At 37.2% G+C, this 19,875-nt stretch overlaps 2 protein-coding genes across 2 annotated transcripts; one reads left to right on the forward strand and one right to left on the reverse strand.

Moving 5' to 3' along the window:
- Window positions 1-2,194: 2,194 nt before the first annotated feature.
- LOC112832219 (apomucin) lies at window positions 2,195-19,698 on the reverse strand. Its single transcript, XM_073881867.1, has 10 exons — window positions 19,368-19,698; window positions 18,286-18,339; window positions 17,221-17,250; window positions 7,271-7,302; window positions 7,022-7,184; window positions 6,646-6,683; window positions 5,182-5,292; window positions 3,953-3,992; window positions 3,193-3,301; window positions 2,195-2,533 (listed from the first exon to the last, which is right to left on the reverse strand). Exons 1-10 carry the CDS (start codon window positions 19,696-19,698, stop codon window positions 2,350-2,352), a joined length of 1,092 nt encoding a protein of 363 aa, XP_073737968.1. The 3' UTR covers window positions 2,195-2,349.
- LOC112832722 (trafficking protein particle complex subunit 2-like) lies at window positions 9,301-10,102 on the forward strand. Its single transcript, XM_025883503.1, has one exon. It carries the CDS (start codon window positions 9,386-9,388, stop codon window positions 9,749-9,751), a length of 366 nt encoding a protein of 121 aa, XP_025739288.1. The 5' UTR covers window positions 9,301-9,385; the 3' UTR covers window positions 9,752-10,102.
- Window positions 19,699-19,875: the final 177 nt, after the last annotated feature.

A 19,875-nucleotide genomic window follows, 5' to 3' on the forward strand; every position in this document is an offset into this window, starting at 1 on the left:
TTGAGTGAGATACAAATTGGAGAATGACACAAAGAACATTCAGAGAAATCATTTGAGTCACACAGAATTGATCCAGGTCTGAACGTAAATAAGTGTGTGCTTACCAGAGGTTCCCCACCAGGAATTTTCATGGGAGAATCAGGTAATTAACAGTATGTATTAACTGTAGTTGTTACATTTGTCCTTGTCAGTAAATCTTTCCAATCCTACCTAGCAGTTGCTAAATGAGGTTCAGGAATAAGGTAGCAATTAGGGCAGGATGGAGGTCATACGTGGGCTCAAAAGCCTAAATTTGCTTTCCTGAAGCCAGTATGAATATACCACAATGCTGAAAATAAAGTGATCTGCCTTTTGGCATCACCATGGGTGCCAGTCACCCACTTGGTAACAAGTGAATAACTTTGATCTTTTTCTTTTGGGGAGAGAACAATATTTGTTTGTTTGTTCTTTCTGATATAAACTGCTGCTGATTTTGATTTTCCTTTTATGTTCAATATGCCTCAGAAAGTACTGCTATCCATAGGCTTATTGAATATTTCATTCACTACCACGAAATGCTACACAGCACTTCTTCCAACCAAGGAATTTGTTTCAAAAAAAAAACCACAAAAAACAAAGGCAATAGGTACATGTTGCATGAATTATTTTATAATTCCTTATTATTCATGGATAGTAAGTCTTGAAGGATTGGCCTATTGAGAATTCCACTCTGACACCAGCTGAGGGGTATTACCCCCCTAATTTTCTAGCAAGTTTTGTGTGCTGACTGCAGGAGGTGATACTAGCTAAACCATGAGTCAATGTTTACATTCTCTTCCATTTGCTGAAACTCCCTTTTGTGACTCTAGAGGAGCATCCTAAGCAGAAAAGGCTATCATATTGTCTGAGATGATCAATTCTATCAAGGGAAAATAGAGGTACTATCACATAGTAAGGGCCGAGATGTAAGTGTGTTGTTGACTCTATGCTTTATCATTCCCTGAGGTAAAAGGCATTGAAAAACTCCTACGACTTCATCCAGTTGGATTTTCAAGGGCTCAAATCCCTCATAGTTTTTCCAACTGACAAACTCTGGTACAGCCTGAGAGGAAAAAAGCTGGAATGAGTGACAGACATGGAGGAAAATCAAGAGCCTTGGGACCAACTATAAAATGATACCTGTAATATACACCTGTGTTTAGATATCATTCATCTTTTGTTGGTAGTTACCAATATACTAACATACCAATTTTCTTTCCCTACCACTGGGCATAGTATTTAATGAATGTTAAATTTACCACTAGTCTAAGTTACATAGAAAGATGAGTAGTACATAAAAGGGTTATGATAAATTAGGTTGGGCAAGTGTTAATAATTGTACATTTTTATTTATGTAAATAATTTTGTACAAAGCACATTTAGAAATATATGTATAGGAAGAAGGATATGTATGTGGGCAGCAAAGTAGTAGAATATACTGAAGATGACAGTCATGACATTATTGAACCTCAACTTCTCCTTTTATCTAACTACCTCAATGTATACAAAATACAAGGAGAGAAGTGGGCTGGGGGAGTGACCTTTAGTTCATTTTTAGTCTTATCGAGTTTGTGGTAGCTTTGGAACATCCAGTTATAGGTATAAATTCAGAGTTGTATCAATGTGTCTGTAACTCAGAGAAGAGCTTGGGGTTAGAGACACAGACTGGAAATCCTCAGTGTATAAACACATCTACCTGTGTCAGTGAAATCATCCAAGGAGCCTGAGTAATATGAGAAGATGAACAGGATGCAACTTTGGAGAACTGAGATGTCAAGGACTGACAACAGCGAAGGTGGCCACAAATGTAGGAACACTATTAAAAATGATGTCACAGAGACAGCAAGAAAAATGTTTCAAGAAAGAAAGAGTGAAAATGGCATCAGACCCTACTTCAAGAATCATAAGGTGACTGGTGTTCTAAGAAGAGAAGTTGTCATAGAATGAAAGGGGTGATGTAACTGGCATAGAAAAGTGAGGAAAGAGAACAAAAACAGTTTCAATAAGTTTAGCTGTGAAGGGAAAGGACGAAACAGGATAATGTCCTCCTGAGATAAAGAGTAGAAGAATATATTGGACAGCCATGATATGACTAAGTTTCTCCTTGAGGTGTAGCATTCTTATGGCTATCAATAAAAACATATGCTCAATAATTACTTGCAAAGTTGTATTTATTTTTCAGATCCAGTCAACAAGAGAACAAAATGCCTCATAATGAGAACTCACTTTTTGAGTGAGATACAAATGTTTAGTTATTCTATTTAGTGATCATTTTTGTTCATTTATAAAATAAATAGCTGGCCTGTTCTACCTGGAAAGGTTATAATAGTGTTAACTAACTGGTGGGGTTACAGATTGTTGGCATATGTCTGAGCAAGAACATGTTGTGACATGCCTATACTTGTAGGGTATTGTACTGCCATCAGGACAGTTAAGAACAACTTCTCGGAACTCGTAGTTATCTTCTCGGCAGCAAAGGCATGAATTTGTCAACTTAAAGAGTGTATAATTGTACCTAAGGAAAAGAAAATTCAGCAATAAATATTTTTGGGATATCTTCTGAAGCAAATTGACATCAATGCTCAAATTATAATTGTCGAAGTGATTTAGCAATCCTTCCAACCAATTTATTCTTTTCCTACACCTTGCATTTCCCTCTCACCATGAACTTCTGATGTGGATCAGTGATATTAGTGTGTAAGACCAAAATAAATAAATCCAAAATGGAAATGTAAAAGCTCATAATTAGAGCATTATGGTACAGAAATATAAACAGATTTTTAAATTTCATGCCAAATTATTATTCTCCATATATTATTCTGTACATGAAAGTGTCCATGAAGGAAAAAAATATATTATTATGTCTAACATGCAAGTGATGGTTTAGAAACACACTTTTAAGCAAGAGTACTTGCTTAAGGGCAATCACTGTGTGAAAATAAATACATTTGCCATGAACATATTATGTTTGATTTATTTAGAAAACTACTTTAAAATGATTCATCACTATTGAAAATGTTTATTTGTCAGATCTTAATATTTTAGATATTTGTTTTACCAGGTTTTGATCATTAGCTGTCATGTAAAAAATGTTCCATGTGATGTTTTAAAAGCTTAATTTCCTCCACAATATTACAAAGATAATGCACAGTACACATTCAAAGAAAAACTCACTGGACAGTCTTCTTGCATTCCCCTAGACATCTTGTCATCTTGATTCTTTTCTGGCAACCATTGTACTTAATAGTCACATTCACAGGTGAAGATCTACAATTAGTCTTACCTAAAACAAAATGGATAAGAGAGTCACAAATGAGGTTTAACATTAACAATTGTTAAGTCTCAGTTTTCTTAACCTTAAGTAGAGAATAACAACAAAAAAATACTTCACAGCATTGTTGAAGGGATTAACTGCCTCAGCACCCAGCACAAGGCACCCAGTTAATATTCAATAATTGTCTTTAATAAATGTTATCTTTTTATTATTGCTATCATTCCTATCATAGGAGGAGGAGGAGGGAGGGGAAAAGGGAGAGAGGAGGAGGGAAGAAGGGGTAGGGAAGGAAGATGAAGGGAATGGATTGTTTTTGACATCCATTTCTCCTTTTGGATCATCCTTATGATCTAATATATCAATTTACAACACAACCTGCCGACATTAGGAGAGCAAACTACATTTTTTTTCATGAAAATTAAATTTCTCTTTTATAAACATCATTGGTTTTTACTGGTAAGACTGTTTCAACCAACATGAAAAAGTAACTACATTATGTACGAGTATCAATTATTAGTTTATACATATGGGCTAGATAACCTGTTATGTTAAAAACACAGGAGGCTTTCTATTAACGATCTGCCATTTCGTTTTAAACAAACACTAAATTTTTGTCAACAGTTGACATTTCCTCTACATGTGGAGCTTAATGCTACTTACATGTATAGCAACATTTTTTTGAATCATAGACTCTGTCTTCCTATAGGGGCAAGAGAAATAGAAAAAAGACTTTAAAAGTCTGTATTTTTGTACAAATAATATAACATTTCTTAACTTACTGGAATAATATTACAAAGGGGAAAATGGAACAGATAAACATGCTGATCTCAGATCCAGGAAGCATGGATGAAAGAGCATAGTAATAAAAATGAGTCTGAATATTTGCACTAAAATTTTTCAATAGTGGGTAGAAAGGGAAAAAATATTTAAACTAAATTCATCTTTCAAATAACATGCAAAAAGGTAAAAAAGTTACCCCTCCCTTATTTTAATTGAACAATACTTTAATAATAATATTACGACTAGACACTGTAAGTTTCTCATAGGAAGGATTTTTATCTTACACATTATTATAATCTCATACTTATCAATGTCTCAAAGTAAAAACTCAATAAATGCTTAAATCCAAAATTAGAGTTCTGAAATCAAACTTTAAGCCATTTTATCAATTATATCTTCAGAAAGAAAAATTAGCTAACTTTGAACCATAAATTGTGAGCATTTATTATTATATTAACTAATTAATTTAATTAAAACAGCATTTATCAATACAAAACCTCACCATATCGGGGGGGGAGGGTAAAAATGAAGACTGTGTTACAAGGAAAGTTCTGAACAGTAAACTTATATGTGATTTTATGAAAAGTTTGCATTTTTATTAAAAATGATTAATTGGGGGTGCCTGGGTGGCTCAGTCGGTTAGGCATCTGCCTTCGGCTCAGGTCATGATTCCTGAGTCCTGGGATCAAGTCCCACATCCGGCTCCCTGCTCGGGGGGAAGCCTGCTTCCCCCTCTCCCTCTGCCTGCTGCTCCCCCTGCTTGTGCTCTCTCTCTAATAAATAAAATCTTTAAAAAAAAATTAACTGGAATCCATGAGCCTTGGAAAAAACCAAGATTTTTTTTTTGGTTTGTTTAAAAATGGTAAAATCCTTTCTAAAGTAACTTACTTCTTCTAGAATAGCACTAAATTAAGTTTTATAGAGCCCGCAAATATAACTTTGATATGAAAAATATACTTGGCAATAAAAGGTGTGAAACATATCTGGAATGGAATCCACAAGGAATTTATGTCTGTTGGCCAGACACATACTTTTCCAAATGAGAAAGAAGACAGCTTGTGTTTACAAGAAGTGGATGTTGTTGATCACTACTTAAGAAGATGACTTACTTCTGGACACCAGGTCTGCTTTGGGCAGTCTTGGACCACTGCAACGAAACCAGTGTCGTAGCAGGAATAGGAGATGCATGGGTTGTTGGGATCATTAAATGAAGCACCAATCTGGGAAGCAGGGAGGAAGAGAGAACGAAGTAATTATTCACCGTGATTTTTTTTTTGAGGTTGAAAATAAAATCTGTAAAAAAAAAAATTCAGATTCATAATGTTTAATGAATTTCCGAAGATGCTTTCAGTCATTAATTAATATTTAAGAAAAAGTGGATTAAAAGACTTCTACTTCCATGAATAAGCCAGCGTGCCTCCTTGAGAGCACAGAATGTGTCAAGATTCTCAATCCTTAAATGAAGATCCACATACTCACTCTATTCACCTACTCAGTTACTCTATTTTTCAAGTATTTTGAGAAAGGTTATTTTATGGTGAGCAATCAACCAATTGTTATACTCTAAGTTTGAGGGGGAAATCTAAGTAGAAAAAAATTGTACAAAATAGTTTTATCAGATTACCACAAATGGCAGTCCCACAAGACATCCTACTTCTGCTTCTGGTTGTGTTCCTACTTCTGCTTGCGTTCCTATACTTTTAAAGTTCTCTGGATTGCTTTAAAAATAATTTATGTTCAAAATTCAAACACCAGTTTGGGAAACCATATTTCAAACTGCAAAATCAACTTTCTGGTAAACTGGAATTTTGTTAACTATTTTGCATATAAATGGTTAGAGGTAAAACTTTCCTTTTGTTCTTTAAACATCATTGTATTTTGTGTTTAAAAACTAGCATAGATTCTCAAGTCACTATCACCTTTGGAAACTAAAAATTAAGAAACCCAGACAGGAATTTGAGTGTGATAAATAAGTTATTGAGCTAAAACTCTCATTGGCTCTATTTTATATATTTCTTAGCATACTGCATAGATTTTATTTTAGACTTTTTTAATATCTAGTATCTCCAGTTCAAATGTATTATCAATTTGAGAACCATCTGGGTTTTATGACTTCTTGGTACTTTCTAAAAAGCTAAATTACTTTCCAAAATGCCAAATCAGTTGTCAAAATCCAGCCCTGAATATATGTGTTGCTATATTCACATAATGCAGTTCTAGTCTTTGGGGGTTTTTCATTTGACTTCTGACAGTTTGGTCATCTGATCTTTATGGTTATAATTACAGTTCAACTCTGTTCATTGATCTGAATGTCACAGAGTTTGCCTTCTCCATCTGGTCAGACCCCTGGGAAATTTTATTCAGAAGTTAGGTAGTTAATGATTAAGTAAATTTTCCCCCTTTGAACTGAGCCATGCTGAGTATTACATTTGATGCTCCTTTTGAAATGAATATAGGGGGGGAAATTAACAGATTCTGCTCCACCATTACCTATGAATTTTCCATATTATAAAGTGAAAGAGCCTATTCATAATTATGCAAATAAAAATATTTTAAAGTAAAAATGGCCTTACCTCATAATCAATACTGTTAAACAAACATGTTCTTGGTTCTGAAAAATAAATACATAATTTTATCCTAAAATAAACATAATTCTGTTCTTATTTATAAACCAGAAACTGTATATGGGATCATATTTATCCACCAATTAAAATGCTTCTTCCCACAACACCATCATCTCCTTCTAATCTACTGATTATATTCATAATTGTTAATTCTCGGTTTCCTCCACTCCAAAGATAGTGAGCTTTAAGAGGGCAAGTATGATTCTGTTTTATTGATCACACCCATCTAGCATAGAGTTGACACATATTAGAAGCTTGATAAATATCTCTTGAATACATGAATAAGTAAACAACTATTCAATTCAAATGTATTGTGAATACACACCACAATATCCGATTTCACAGCAGGTGTCATTATCTCGGAACTTTACAAGTCTCTCTCCAGTTTTGCATGTGGGTGCAGAAGGGCACTCCTTGAGGTTACAGTCCACAGTATTTGCATCAGTACAGGCGCATGTGTAACAATTGGCAGTCCATTCCTCTCCAGGCTACAGACACAAACCAAGTTTAGACTTCTATTCAAATACAGGAATGACAGCAAATGTGTATTAAAGTAGAGAAAAACTGTACTTACAGATTTCTCTTCTCCCAGTGGACCATGACAAACTGTTAACATGAGATGATAAATGCTAATTAAATTTGGCAAAATAGAATCATCTGTTATATGTAGATAACCACCAGGTTGCCAATACTGTAACTGGGACTAGGCTTTCAGAAACAGAATTATGGAGAACTGTATGGTGCCTTAAGGTGGATAAATCACATCCACTTATTTGAGTAAACAGTCTCTAATGAGTATAGATATATTTCCTATTTTACAATCCCAGCATAGGATAATTATTAATTTCTGCTGGCAATGGTCAATAAATCTTATGACTACTGTTTTACTTACTATTTTGCAGTCTAACTTCTACCACCATAATCCTACAAGTCACTAAGACTTTGTAATTATCAGTCCTTAAGGCCCTTTATCAGTTTTTCAAGTTTCCTACAATTGCTGACATATTTAACTCTCAAGCTCTTGGAAATGTTCTCCTTCCTTCAAATTCAACACTCTGAAATTCCTTTCTTTATTAGCAGCTCTTTCTCTTCCCTTTCATTTCTCTCTGCCCTTTCCCTGGTACTTTCTACCATCTCCAGTGTCCACTGTAATGTCAAGTAGATGACCCTCAAACTTGTAGCTCCCGTCCAGACACCTCTTGTAAAGTATGGACCCAGGATTCCCTCAGCCAAATAGTATCACGGCAGATCTATCAGACATTCAAATTCAATATGCACGAAACAAATTATATCATCTTGCCCCTGAAACCAGTTTCTCATCTGAACTGGCTTCCCCCTGTTGAGAACCAAACTATTCTTTCAATTATTTGAGCTTAAAACTCAGGAGTCATTTTGATTCCTTCCATTCCATCACTTGGCATCCAGTCAACCACAAAATCCTGTATCTTCTTCACTTCAACCCCTTCCTTTTCTGGTTATTCTACAATACTACTCCAGGACTTTGTTATCTTTAAGCTAGCATACTTGGACTTTTCCAGAAAATTCTGACTCACACCTCTCCCTGATTCAATCAATTCCTTATACCACAGGTAGAATAATTCTTCTAAAGCCTAATTTTTATCTCATCATTGCCTTGGTTGAAAACTTGTTTTTAAAAGTATTTATTTATTTATTTGAGAGAGAGAGCACAGGTGAGAGGCAGAGGGAGAGAATCTTCAAGCATATTCCCTGCTGAGCATGGAGCCCGACTTGGGACTTGATCTCACAACCTATGAGATCATGGCCTGAGCCAAAACCAAGAGTTAGATGCTTAACCAATTGAGTCCCCCAGGTACCCCTGGCTAAAAACTTCTGATGGCTCCTTATAGACTTGTAAAATGAATACCTTCTTTTAGCATTCTAGCTTCTGAGGTCGGCTACAGTGTGGCTCCAATCTCCCTTCTCAACTTAATCTCACTTCTCTCATTTTCATACCCTGGACTAGTCTACATACTGTTCTCAGATTGCAGTTCTGTAGTGAAATACCTAAGGACTCCTGCAAAGTACACAAAACACTTAACACATATGTGACACATAAAATGTGCTCTCTATCTAATACATATTTTACACTTTTTGTTTTTTTTATTTTTTTAAAAGATTTTATTTATTTATTTATTTGACAGAGAGAGAGACAGCAAGAGGGAACACAAGCAGGGGGAGAGGAGAGGGAGAAGCAGGCTTCCTGCTGAGCAGGGAGCCCGATGCAGGGCTCAATCCCAGGACCCTGGGATCATGACCTGAGCTGAAGGCAGATGCTTAATGCCTGAGCCACCCAGGCGCCCCATATTTCACAATTTTTAAGGTGAAATTTATTTTTAGCCTTATATGAAAATTGTCTATGTTTCTTTTAAAATATTCCTCTCTAACTATATACTAAGGTTAGAGAATGATTTTGGGGGGTAACTTCTGTTACTTCCTACAAAACACATCATATGGATTGAGAATAGTGGGAACTCTAAATCCTCTAAAATTATTGAACTTTGGTTAACTTTAATTTCTCATGCTACAATTCAATCCTCAAAAAATCTGTAATTATCTAGTTTAAAAAATATTATCAAGGACAGAGGCTGCCAAGCGCCAGTCTGCAGAGGGAAGTGACTGGCTGTGTCCACTGTCGGCAGCTCCCTGCAGGAGCTATATATTGAAGACAATGTCTGGAAGCTTCTACTTTGTAATTGTGGGCCACCATGATAATCCAGTTTTTGAAATGGAATTTTTGCCAGCTGGGAAAGCAGAATCCAAAGATGATCATTGTCATCTGAACCAGTTCATAGCTCATGCTGCTCTTGACCTTGTAGATGAGAACATGTGGCTGTCCAACAACATGTACTTGAAAACTGTGGACAAGTTCAATGAGTGGTTTGTTTCAGCGTTTATTACTGCAGGTCATATGAGATTTATTATGCTTCATGACATAAGGCAAGGAGATGGAATAAAGAACTTCTTTACTGATGTCTATGATTTATACATAAAGTTTGCAATGAATCCATTTTATGAACCCAATTCTCCTATTTGATCAAGTGCATTTGACAGAAAAGTTCAGTTTCTTGGAAAGAAACACCTTTTAAGTTGAATGTGGAAAAATTTGGAAATAAACAATGTCACTACAATGGGGTATTCTCAGGAATGTGTATGTTGTAAGTAACTTGACTAAATAGCCTGGAAAAGTTTTACTTATAGTCTAAATTTATCTAAACCTAATGAAATTCCTTATTATTTCAAAACAGTACATTGAGTTTCTTATGATTATCAACAGATCAATATTTGCTTGTGAACAGTGTTATTTATAAACTCTCTATAACCTTGGAAATATCTTTCTTCTAAAAATTAAGAATGAGCTTTTGACTCTACTCATTCAGATAGCTTGATCTTGATGTCACAATTCAGAACCAAATGTCATTGTCAAGATTTTGGTAGACAGATTGAAAACTGGAAGTTTCTGTAGTATTGACTGAAGTTGATAGCATGTACATGGGCTTCTGCACATCTAGAGATATTGTTATAAAACCATATAGGCAGTATACATAGCACTCCCCAAGAAGCCGGAGCAAACAGCATTTGCAGTGCCAAATGCCACAGGCCTGCCTCTGTCAAAGTGATGCCACTATAAATCCAGAATCCTGGATCCATGTTTGTAAAATGGGAGGCTGGGACCAAAGTGACAGGTTATGTTCTTATATTGCCTTTCCCTCCGACAGTAAACCAAAGTAAGTGAACCTGCTGGTAGTTATACCAGTAAAAAGTTATAATTCTGGAATTGTAAACAAAGAAAAGTTTATATTACATTAGCATTTGCATTCTTAGCTTTTTTAGGCTGCACACCAAGGGGGTGGGGAGTGGTCTGTAACAAGTGGGATCTTACTGTAAACTAGTAAATGTCTGTTTAAAAACAAGTACTATAACCAGATATTTTCTGTGCTAATTGTGAGCATTTAATTTTGTTCTGTCCTGAATAACTTGAGCAAGTAGTTCTAAGTTTGGTCTCATACCCTTGTGTGAAGTTGCTACCATAAATTTTTAACCCCATCTATTTATTGGATTTCTTAAATAAAGATGTTTGTCCAAAAAAAAATTATCAAATGACAATTTTTTGATGAAGATATATTATTATATAAAACCCTTCATTTTTTCTATATATTCATATATAGATATATTCATGTGTATTCAGCATATATAGTTCATATATATTGAACTATAACTTCTATTCCACCCTCCACCCCCACAAAGCCATTCTTTTTTTTCATATTATACAATTTTATTTTATTTTTTTATTTTATTTTGTTATGTTAGTCATCATACATCATTAATTTTTGATGTAGTGATCCACGATTCATTGTTTTCATATAATACCCAGTGTTCCATGCAGTACATGCCCTCCTTAATATCCATCACTGGGCTAACCCATCCCCCCACCCCCTCCCCTCTAAAACCCTCAGTTTGTTTCTCAGAGTCCATAGTCTCTCATGGTTCATCTCTCCCTCCGATTTCCCCCCCTTCATTTTTCCCTTCCTTCTCCTAATGTTCCATGTTATTCCTTATGTTCCATAAATAAGTGAAACCATATGATAATTGACTTTCTCTGTTTGACTTATTTCACTTAGCATAATCTCCTCCAGTCCCATCCTGGGGTATTTATCCTTTCTGATGGCTGAGTAATATTCCAGTGTATATATGGACCACATCTTCTTTATCCATTCATCTGTTGAAGGGCATCTCAGCTCTTTCCACAGTTTGGCTATTGTGGACATTGCTGCTATGAACATTGGGGTGCATATGGCCCTTCTTTTCACTACATCTGTGTCTTTGGGGTAAATACCCAGGAGTGCAATTGCTGGGTCATAGGGTAGCTCTATTTTTAATTTTTTGAGGCACCTCCACACTGTTTTCCAAAGTGGCTGTACCAACTTGCATTCCCATCAATGGTGTAAGAGAGTTCCCCTTTCTCCACAACCTCTCCAACATTTGTTGTTTCTTGCCCTGTCAATTTTTGCCATTCTAACTGGTGTAAGGTGGTATCTCAATGTGGTTTTGATTTGAATTTCCCTGATGGCTAATGATGATGAACATATTTTCATGTGTCTGTTAGCTATTTGTATGTCTTCTTCAGAGAAGTATCTGTTCATGTCTTCTGCCCATTTTTTGACTGATTATTTGTTTTTTGGGTGAAGAGTTTGAGAAGTTCTTTATAGATCTTGGATACCAGCCCTTTATCTGTAGTGTCATTTGCAAATATCTTCTCCCATTCTGTGGGTTGCCTCTTTGTTTTGTTGACTGTTTCCTTTGCTGTGCAGAAGTTTTTTATCTTGATGAAGTCCCAAAAGTTCATTTTTGCTTTTGTTTCACTAGCTTTTGGAGATGTATCTTGAAAGAAGTTGCTGTGGCCGATGTCAAAGAGGTTATTGCCTATGTTCTTCTCTAGGATTTTGATGGATTCCTGTTTCACATTGAGGTCTTTCATCCATTTTGAGTTTATTTTTGTGTATGGTGTTAGAGAATGGTTGAGTTTCATTCTTCTGTGTGTGGCTGTCCAATTTTCCCACCACCATTTGTTGAAGAGACTGTCTTTTTTCCATTGCGTATTTTTTCCTGCTTTGTCGAAGATTATTTGACCATAGAGTTGAGGGCCCATATCTGGGCTCTCTATTCTGTTCCATTGGTCTGTATGTCTGTTTTAGTGCTCGTACCATGCTGTCTTGGTGATCACGGCTTTGTAATATAACTTGAAATCGGGCAACGTGATGCCCCCAGCTTTGTTTTTCTTTTTCAACATTTCCTTGGTGATTCGGGGTCTTTTCTGATTCCATACAAATTTTAGGATTGTTTGTTCCAGCACTTTGAAAAATGTCATTGGAATTTTGATCAGGATGGCATTGAAGGTATAGATTGCTCTGGGTAGCATAGACATTTTAACAATGTTTATTCTTCCAATCCATGAGCATGGATTGTTTTTCTATCTCTTTGTGTCTTCTTCAATTTATTTCATGAGTGTTCTGTAGTTCCTAGAGTATAGATCCTTCACCACTTTGGTTAAGTTTATTCCAAGGTATCTTATGGTTATTGGTGCTATTGTAAATGGAATCGTTTCTCTCTCTTTCTACAGATGCATTGTTAGTGTATAAGAAAGCAACCGATTTCTGTGCATTGATTTTGTATCCTGCCACATTACTGAATTGCTGTATGAGTTCTAGTAATTTGGGGGTGGAGTCTTTTAGGTTTTTCACATAAAGTATCATGTCATCTGTGAAAAGAGAGAGTTTGACTTCTTTGCCAATTTGAATACATTTTATTTCTTTTTGTTGTCTGATTGCTGTTGCTAGGACTTCTAGTACTATGATGAACAATAGTGGTGAGAGTGGGCTTCCTTGACATGTTCCTGATCTTAAAGGGAAGGCTCTCAGCTTCTCCCCATTGAGGATGATATTCACTGTGGGTTTTTCATAGATGGATTTTATGAACTTGAGGAATATTCCCTCTATCCCCATACTCTGAAGAGTTTTAATCGGGAAAGGTTGCTGTATTTTGTCAGATGCTTTTTCAGCATCAATTGAGAGAGGACCATATGGTTCTTCTCTCTCCTCTCATTAACGTGTTCTATTACACTGGTTGATTTGCGAATGTTGAACCACCCTTGCATCCCGGGGATAAATCTCACTTGGTCATGGTGGATGATCCTTTTAACGTATTGTTGGATCCTATTAGCAAGGATTTTGTTGAGGATTTTGGAATCCATATTCATCAGGGATATCAGTCTGAAATTCTCCTTTTTGATGGGGTCTTTGCCTGATTTGGAGATTAAGGTATTGCTGGCCTCATAGAATGAGTCTGGAAGCTTTCCTTCTGTTTCTACTTTTTGAAACAGCTTCAAGAGAATAGGTATTATTTCTTCTTTGAATGTTTGGTAAAATTCCCCAGGAAATCCATCAGGTCTGGGACTCTTGTTTTTTGGGAGGTTTTTGATCACTGTTTCAATCTCATTACTGATTATTGGCCTATTCAGGTTGTCAATTTCTTCCTGTTTCAGTCTTGGCAGTTTATAGGTTTCCAGGAAGGCATCCATTTCATCCAGATTGCTCAGTTTATTGGTATATGGTTGTTGATAATAATTTCTAATAATTGTTTCTATTTCCTTGGTGTTAGTCGTGATTTCTCCCCTTTCATTCATAATTTTACCAATTTAGGTACTTTCTCTTTTCTTCTGGGTAAGTCTGGCCAGTGGTTTATCAATCTTATTAATTCTTTCAAAGAACCAGCTTCTAGTTTCGTTGATCTGATCTACTGTGTTTCTGTTTTCTAATTCATTGATCTCTGCTCTAATCTTAATTATTTCTCTTCTAATGAATGGCTTAGGCATCATTTGTTGCTTTTTCTCTAGTTCTTTAAGGTGTAGAGTTAGTTGGTGAATTCAGGATTTTTCTATTTTTTTTTTTTGAGTGAAGCTTGGATGGCTATGTATTTCCCCCTTAGGACCACCTTTGCAGTATCCCATAGATTTTGGACCGATGTGTTTTTGTTCTCATTGGTTTCCATGAATTGTTTAAGTTCTTCTTTGATTTCCTGGTTGACCCAAACATTCTTGAGCAGAGTGGTCTTTAGCTTCCAAGTGTTTGAATTTCTTCCAATTTTTTTTTTGTTGTTGTTGAGTTCCAGTTTTAAAGCATTATGGTCTGAGAATATGCAGGGAATAATCTCAATCTTTTGGTATCAGTTGAGACCTGATTTGTGACCCAGTATGTGGTCTATTCTGGAGAAAGTTCCATGTGTGCTCGAGAAGAAGGAGTATTCTGTTGTTTTAGGGTGGAATGTTCTGTATATATCTATGAGGTCCATCTGCTCCAGTGTGTCATTCAAAGTTCTTGTTTCTTTGTTGATTTTCTGCTTAGATGATCTGTCTATTGCTGAGAGTGGAGTACTGAGGTCTCCTACAATTAATGTATTGTTATCAATATGACTCTTTATTTTGGTTAACAGTTGGCTTATGTAGATGGCTGCTCCCATGTTGGGGGCGTAGATATTTACAATTGTTAGATCTTCTTGTTGGATAGACCCTTTAAGAAAGATATAGTGTCCTTCTGTGTCTCTACCTACAGTCTAAAAATACAGTTTAAAATCTAATTTGTCTGATATAAGAATTGCTACCCCAGCTTTCTTTTGAGGTCCGTTGGCATGGAAGATGGATCTCCAGCCCTTCACTTTCAGTCTGGATGTATCTTTAGGTTCAAAATGAGTCTCTTGTAGACAGCATATGGATGGGTCCTGTCTTTTTATCCAATCTGCAACCCTGTGCCGTTTTATGGGAGTATTTAGGACTTTCACATTGAGAGTGATTATTGAAAGATATGAATTAATTGTCATCATGTTGCCTGTGGAGACCTTGTTTTTATAGATGGTCCCTGTAAATTTATGTTGTATATCATCCTTGGAGTCTTTCTCCTTTTGGAGAACCCCCTTTAATATTTCTTACAGGACCGGTTTAGGGGTCACATATTCTTTCAGTTTCTGCCGGTCTTGGAAGCTCTGCATCTCTCCCTCCATTCTAAATGACAGCCTTGCCAAATAAAGTATTCTTGGCTGCATGTTCTTCTCGGTTAGTACCCTGAATATGTCTTGCCAGGCCTTTCTGGCTTGCCAGGTCTCTGTGGATAGGTCTGACGTTATTCTGATGTTTCTCCCTCTGTGCATAAGGAATCTCTTCCCCTAACTGCCCTTAAGATGGTTTCCTTGGTTCTAAGATTTGCGAGTTTTACTATTACATGCCAGGGTGTTGGCCTGTTTTCCTTGATCTTGGGAGGGGTTCTCTCTGCCTCTAGGACACAAATGTTTGTTTCATTCCCCAGATTAGGGAAATTCTCAGCTACGATTTGTTCAAATATATCTCCTAGTCCTCTCTCTCTCTCCACCTCCTCCGGGATTCCAATAATTCTGTCATTGGAACACTTCATGGTTTCACTTATTTCTCTGATTCTATTTTCATGGATTCTGAGTTGTTTTTCCTTGGCCTCCTCTTTTCCCTTTTTATCTATTAAATGGTCTTCCAGGTCACTAATTCATTATTCTGCCTCATTTACCCTAGCTGTTAGATTATCTAGATTAGATTGGATCTCATTGATTGCATTTTTAGTTCTGCCAATTCAGCTTTCATTTCTGCCCTTAGAGATTCTATGTTGCCATTAATTTATTTCTCCATTCTAGCTATTGTCCTCACAATTGCTGGCCTGAATTCTATCTCCAACATCTTGGTTATATCTGAATCCATTTGTAAATCTGTGGCATAAGTTATAATCTTTGAGTCTTTCCTATTTGGGGGGTTTCTCCTTCTAGTCATTCTGTTGACGGGTGGTTGAGGGAATGTATAGAGTCCAAATTACTGACCACAACCCAAGCAAGATGCACCTGTTTTCTAGTGACCTTAGGGTTGCCAGCCTCTTGTTTTCCCAGCCTGTCTTCTGGAGGAGGTGCCTGCCGCACTGTCACTTAGGCAACCCTGTTTGGGCAGAGTTGCCCTGCCCCCTGTGGTGGGGGATGGGCTCAGTGAAAACCAGTTTTGGGGGGGCTTTTGTTCTCTGGCGGCTTTCCCTGGTGGCTTTCTGCATCTCTTCCGAGAGTCAGAGCAGAAGAGACCGTTTCCAACCCCCTGCCTCAGAGCAGAGAGATTGCAGTCTGTTCTTCAGTGAGCTCTCCAAGCTACACTGTCTCTGTTTCTGTCTGTGCTGCTATAAACTGCAGCATTCTGGGTTGTGTGCCCCTCAATAGTGCTCCCAGTCCTCGCCTCCAGGTCAGGGCACATCTTTGCCCTTTGTGCTTCTAAAACCGCCAGTCTCCCCCAGTTCACACACGTAGCCCCGCAGTTCTGGTTTCAGTCTGGGGGACTGCCCTGAAGTCCTTTCCCCACTGCTACTGGTCTGCAAGTCTGTGCCCCATCCCCAGCGTGGGAGGCTATCCCTCACTGGCAGTGCAGGATCCCCATGGCCAGGCTCCCTCCCACTGCCGTTTATCCTCTGATATCTGCCCACGGAATCACAGTTCCCTGCTTCGTACCTTGAAACCAACCACCTGCGATATTCTGTTTGTAGAGATCCAGATCTATCTTCTTACATCTCGGGCTGATTTCGTGGGTGCTCAGAGTGGTCTGATAGATATCCAGCTCAATTCCGGGGACCAGTTGGAATAGGGTCCCCTCTCCTCTGCCATCTTTCCCTCCCCACGAAGCCATTCTTAACTGTCTAAAACATTTTATTTAGTAGGTAAACTCTACTTTGAGTAAGTAACAAGATGCATTTGTTTGGTTTGGTTGCATTAGTTTATGGGTGAGAAAACAGACTACCTCTCACTATTTGGTGAATAAAAGCTAAACTCATCCATTTCAAGTTTTCCTATTCTGTAACATTTCCATAGCTAGCGATTTTTATTGGCATGACCTCTGATATTTGATTTGCAAGGAGAACAATGAATGTAGAATGATTCAATTTCAAGTGGAAGTATTATTACCTGGAGGTGGTGGATGTGATGGTGGACACCCTGTATAAAAACAGACACCGCATGTTAGCCTCTAAAGTTATGGAATTGCTTGGGGGTAAAATTTCTAATAACTGAAAATAATTGGCTACATCGCTAGTCTTACAAACAAACTTATTCCTGTCTACCTTCCCATTCTGCTCCTCATGGCATTTCAAATTCCACCATTAGAGAATGTTCCCTTTGAAGCTCAAATTTTAGTGGGAGGGGAATATGAGAGTCTAAAGGAGAAAGGAGAAAACATCAAGGTAAACTTCTCTTGAAATTTTATTTTGGCAGACACTTCCAATTAATATGACAGTAAAATATATATTCAAAAAGGAAGAGGATAATTCAGATATAGGAAAAATATAAGTATTATTACTTATCCAGTTTTAGTCCTTTAAGAACTTTTATCCTTTTTTTTTTAACTTCCTGAAATATTTCAATCTTACTCCATCTCCACTTCCACCAAATGGTTTAAGCTGGTTATATGTTTCTTTTTAAATCTTCACACATCACATATTTTGGTCAATTCAACAATTCACTCAAAATTTCAAGTTCTATTTCCAAACTTCTAAAACATCAAATTAATATTTTTATTTACCTACCAAGCAAAAGGCCAGCCTAGAAGTAACAGAATGTTTGAGAGGAACTTAAAATTGTTACATGTTTAGGTAAAGGGGTCTCAACAACCAATAGGTACAGAAAAAGAGAAAGGAAATTCGTTAAAGATGTGGGAGTTTGGGGAAAAAATGTCTCTCTTTACTGAGGGAGGCTAAGCTAATCCCCAATTATAGATGCTTAGAAGATTAGCAGAAGCCAGCAACAGGAGAGAAATGACCTAACAGACACAGGTACACTGATCAGGAAGTTATATTGCCAGCACTCATTTGTTTGCATTCTAGTTTCAGAGGTTTCCTTGACTTCTGTGGAAGCAGTGACTGCTAAGGGAATAACAAAAGTGGTGACTGGAGAAGCTAGAGTTTGACTTCCGATAAGCTGCTCTGTCTTCTGAGATGTCACCAAGCAAAGTTCATTTATTATTATTTGACTTACCTGTCGTAGAAATTCCAGGAGCAGTGGTTGTTTCAAATACTTCCCTGGAGGTACCTAAAATGAAGAGAGGAAAAGCAATGAACTTTTTCTGCTCTCAGAAGAAAAGGTCCTAAGACACCTTCACATGGAACAAGAGTCTCAGAGCACCTTCAGTGTACTAATGCATCTACTAATGCTAGTGCATGCTCTTGTGGCTGAAACATAAGAGCTCTGTCTTAACAACACCCTGCTGACAGAAATGAATTGAGTATTTTCCCATGACCGTGGTAAATTTCTCACTTATAGGTCACTTTCTCTAAATGATACAAACTTTTTTCACAACTAATTCTTTTACTTCCTAAAATTGGGTTTCCTGGTTCTCCTGTATTAGTTTTTAGGAGAGTTATAATAAAGTTAAAAAAAAAAAACAGAAAACATCTGTGTTGATCAAGATGTCCTAAAGTCAGCTTGAGTAAATTTTAGACAGGTTTCCTGATTATAGGGCCCTGGACTCTCTTCTTTTAGCACATTTACTTTAGAAAACTTGTAGTTGTAAATTCTTTCTCTCCCCTTTTGAGATATAAATCTTCCCCCAGTCTCTGGATAGTTTTACAACCCAAGAATGTCTTCCTCAAAGACCTGGTTCCAAGGTCTGTCTCTATGAAATGTAGTCACTGAGAATAACAGTAACCCTAACTCTCTGTCTCTGCAGAAGCTGGAGCCTAATTTCATTCATTCTTGATCATAAGTTTAGATGCAATTATTTTTCTGGGTTTCTTCCAGTGGAGAATCAGAGTTAACTCACTGGAAATAGATCATGTGAATATAAGACAGACATTCTTTCATTTACTATTCAGATTCTGGATGATTCCTGATCTATCAGCTGATGATCTAGTTGTTCCTAATTCTCTAGCTGGTGAGCCAATTGTCCCTGTCACTCCAGCTGAACCTAAAATAGATTGTCCTGTTGTTCCTGATCCTCCATGGAATGGTCCTGTTTTCCCTGATCTTCCAGCTGCTCATTCTGTTGTCCCTGCTTCTTTGGCAGATCACCCAGTTGTCCGTGATCCTTCTATGGATGGTCTGGTGGTCCCTAAACTTACAACAGAGGTTCCAATTGTTTCTGATTTTCCAACAAATGATAAAGTTGTCCCTGTTCTTTTCCAGCAAATGATCCAGTTGTCCCTGATCCTTCAGGAAAATCAGCCTTCTCATTTTCCAGAAAATCGTTGCTAACCCAAGTGATGGTCCAGATGTTTCTGTCAATTCTGCTGATGGTACAGATGTTTCTGATTCTGCAACAGATGGTCTAGTTGTCCATGATCCACCAGTTGATGGTCCACTTGTCCTTAATATACCAGATGATGATCTAGTTGTTCCTAATTCTTTAGCTGATGGTTCAGTGGTGTCTGAATCTCCAGATGATGATCCCATTGTCCCTGTCACTCCAGATGATGGTCGGTTGTCCCTGAACCTAAAACAGATGGTCTAGCTGTCCCTGATTCTTCAGATAATGGGTAAGTTGTCCTTGAAACTAAAGCTGATGATCCCATTGTTCCTGATCCTCTAATGGATGGCCTTGTGGTTCCTGGACCTCTAGCTGTTCATCCA

This window comes from Callorhinus ursinus, unplaced genomic scaffold (genome assembly GCF_003265705.2).
Source record: "Callorhinus ursinus isolate GAN/ISIS: 27379988/994484 unplaced genomic scaffold, GSC_fseal_2.0 scaffold44, whole genome shotgun sequence".
Classification (NCBI taxonomy): Eukaryota; Metazoa; Chordata; class Mammalia; order Carnivora; family Otariidae; genus Callorhinus; species Callorhinus ursinus.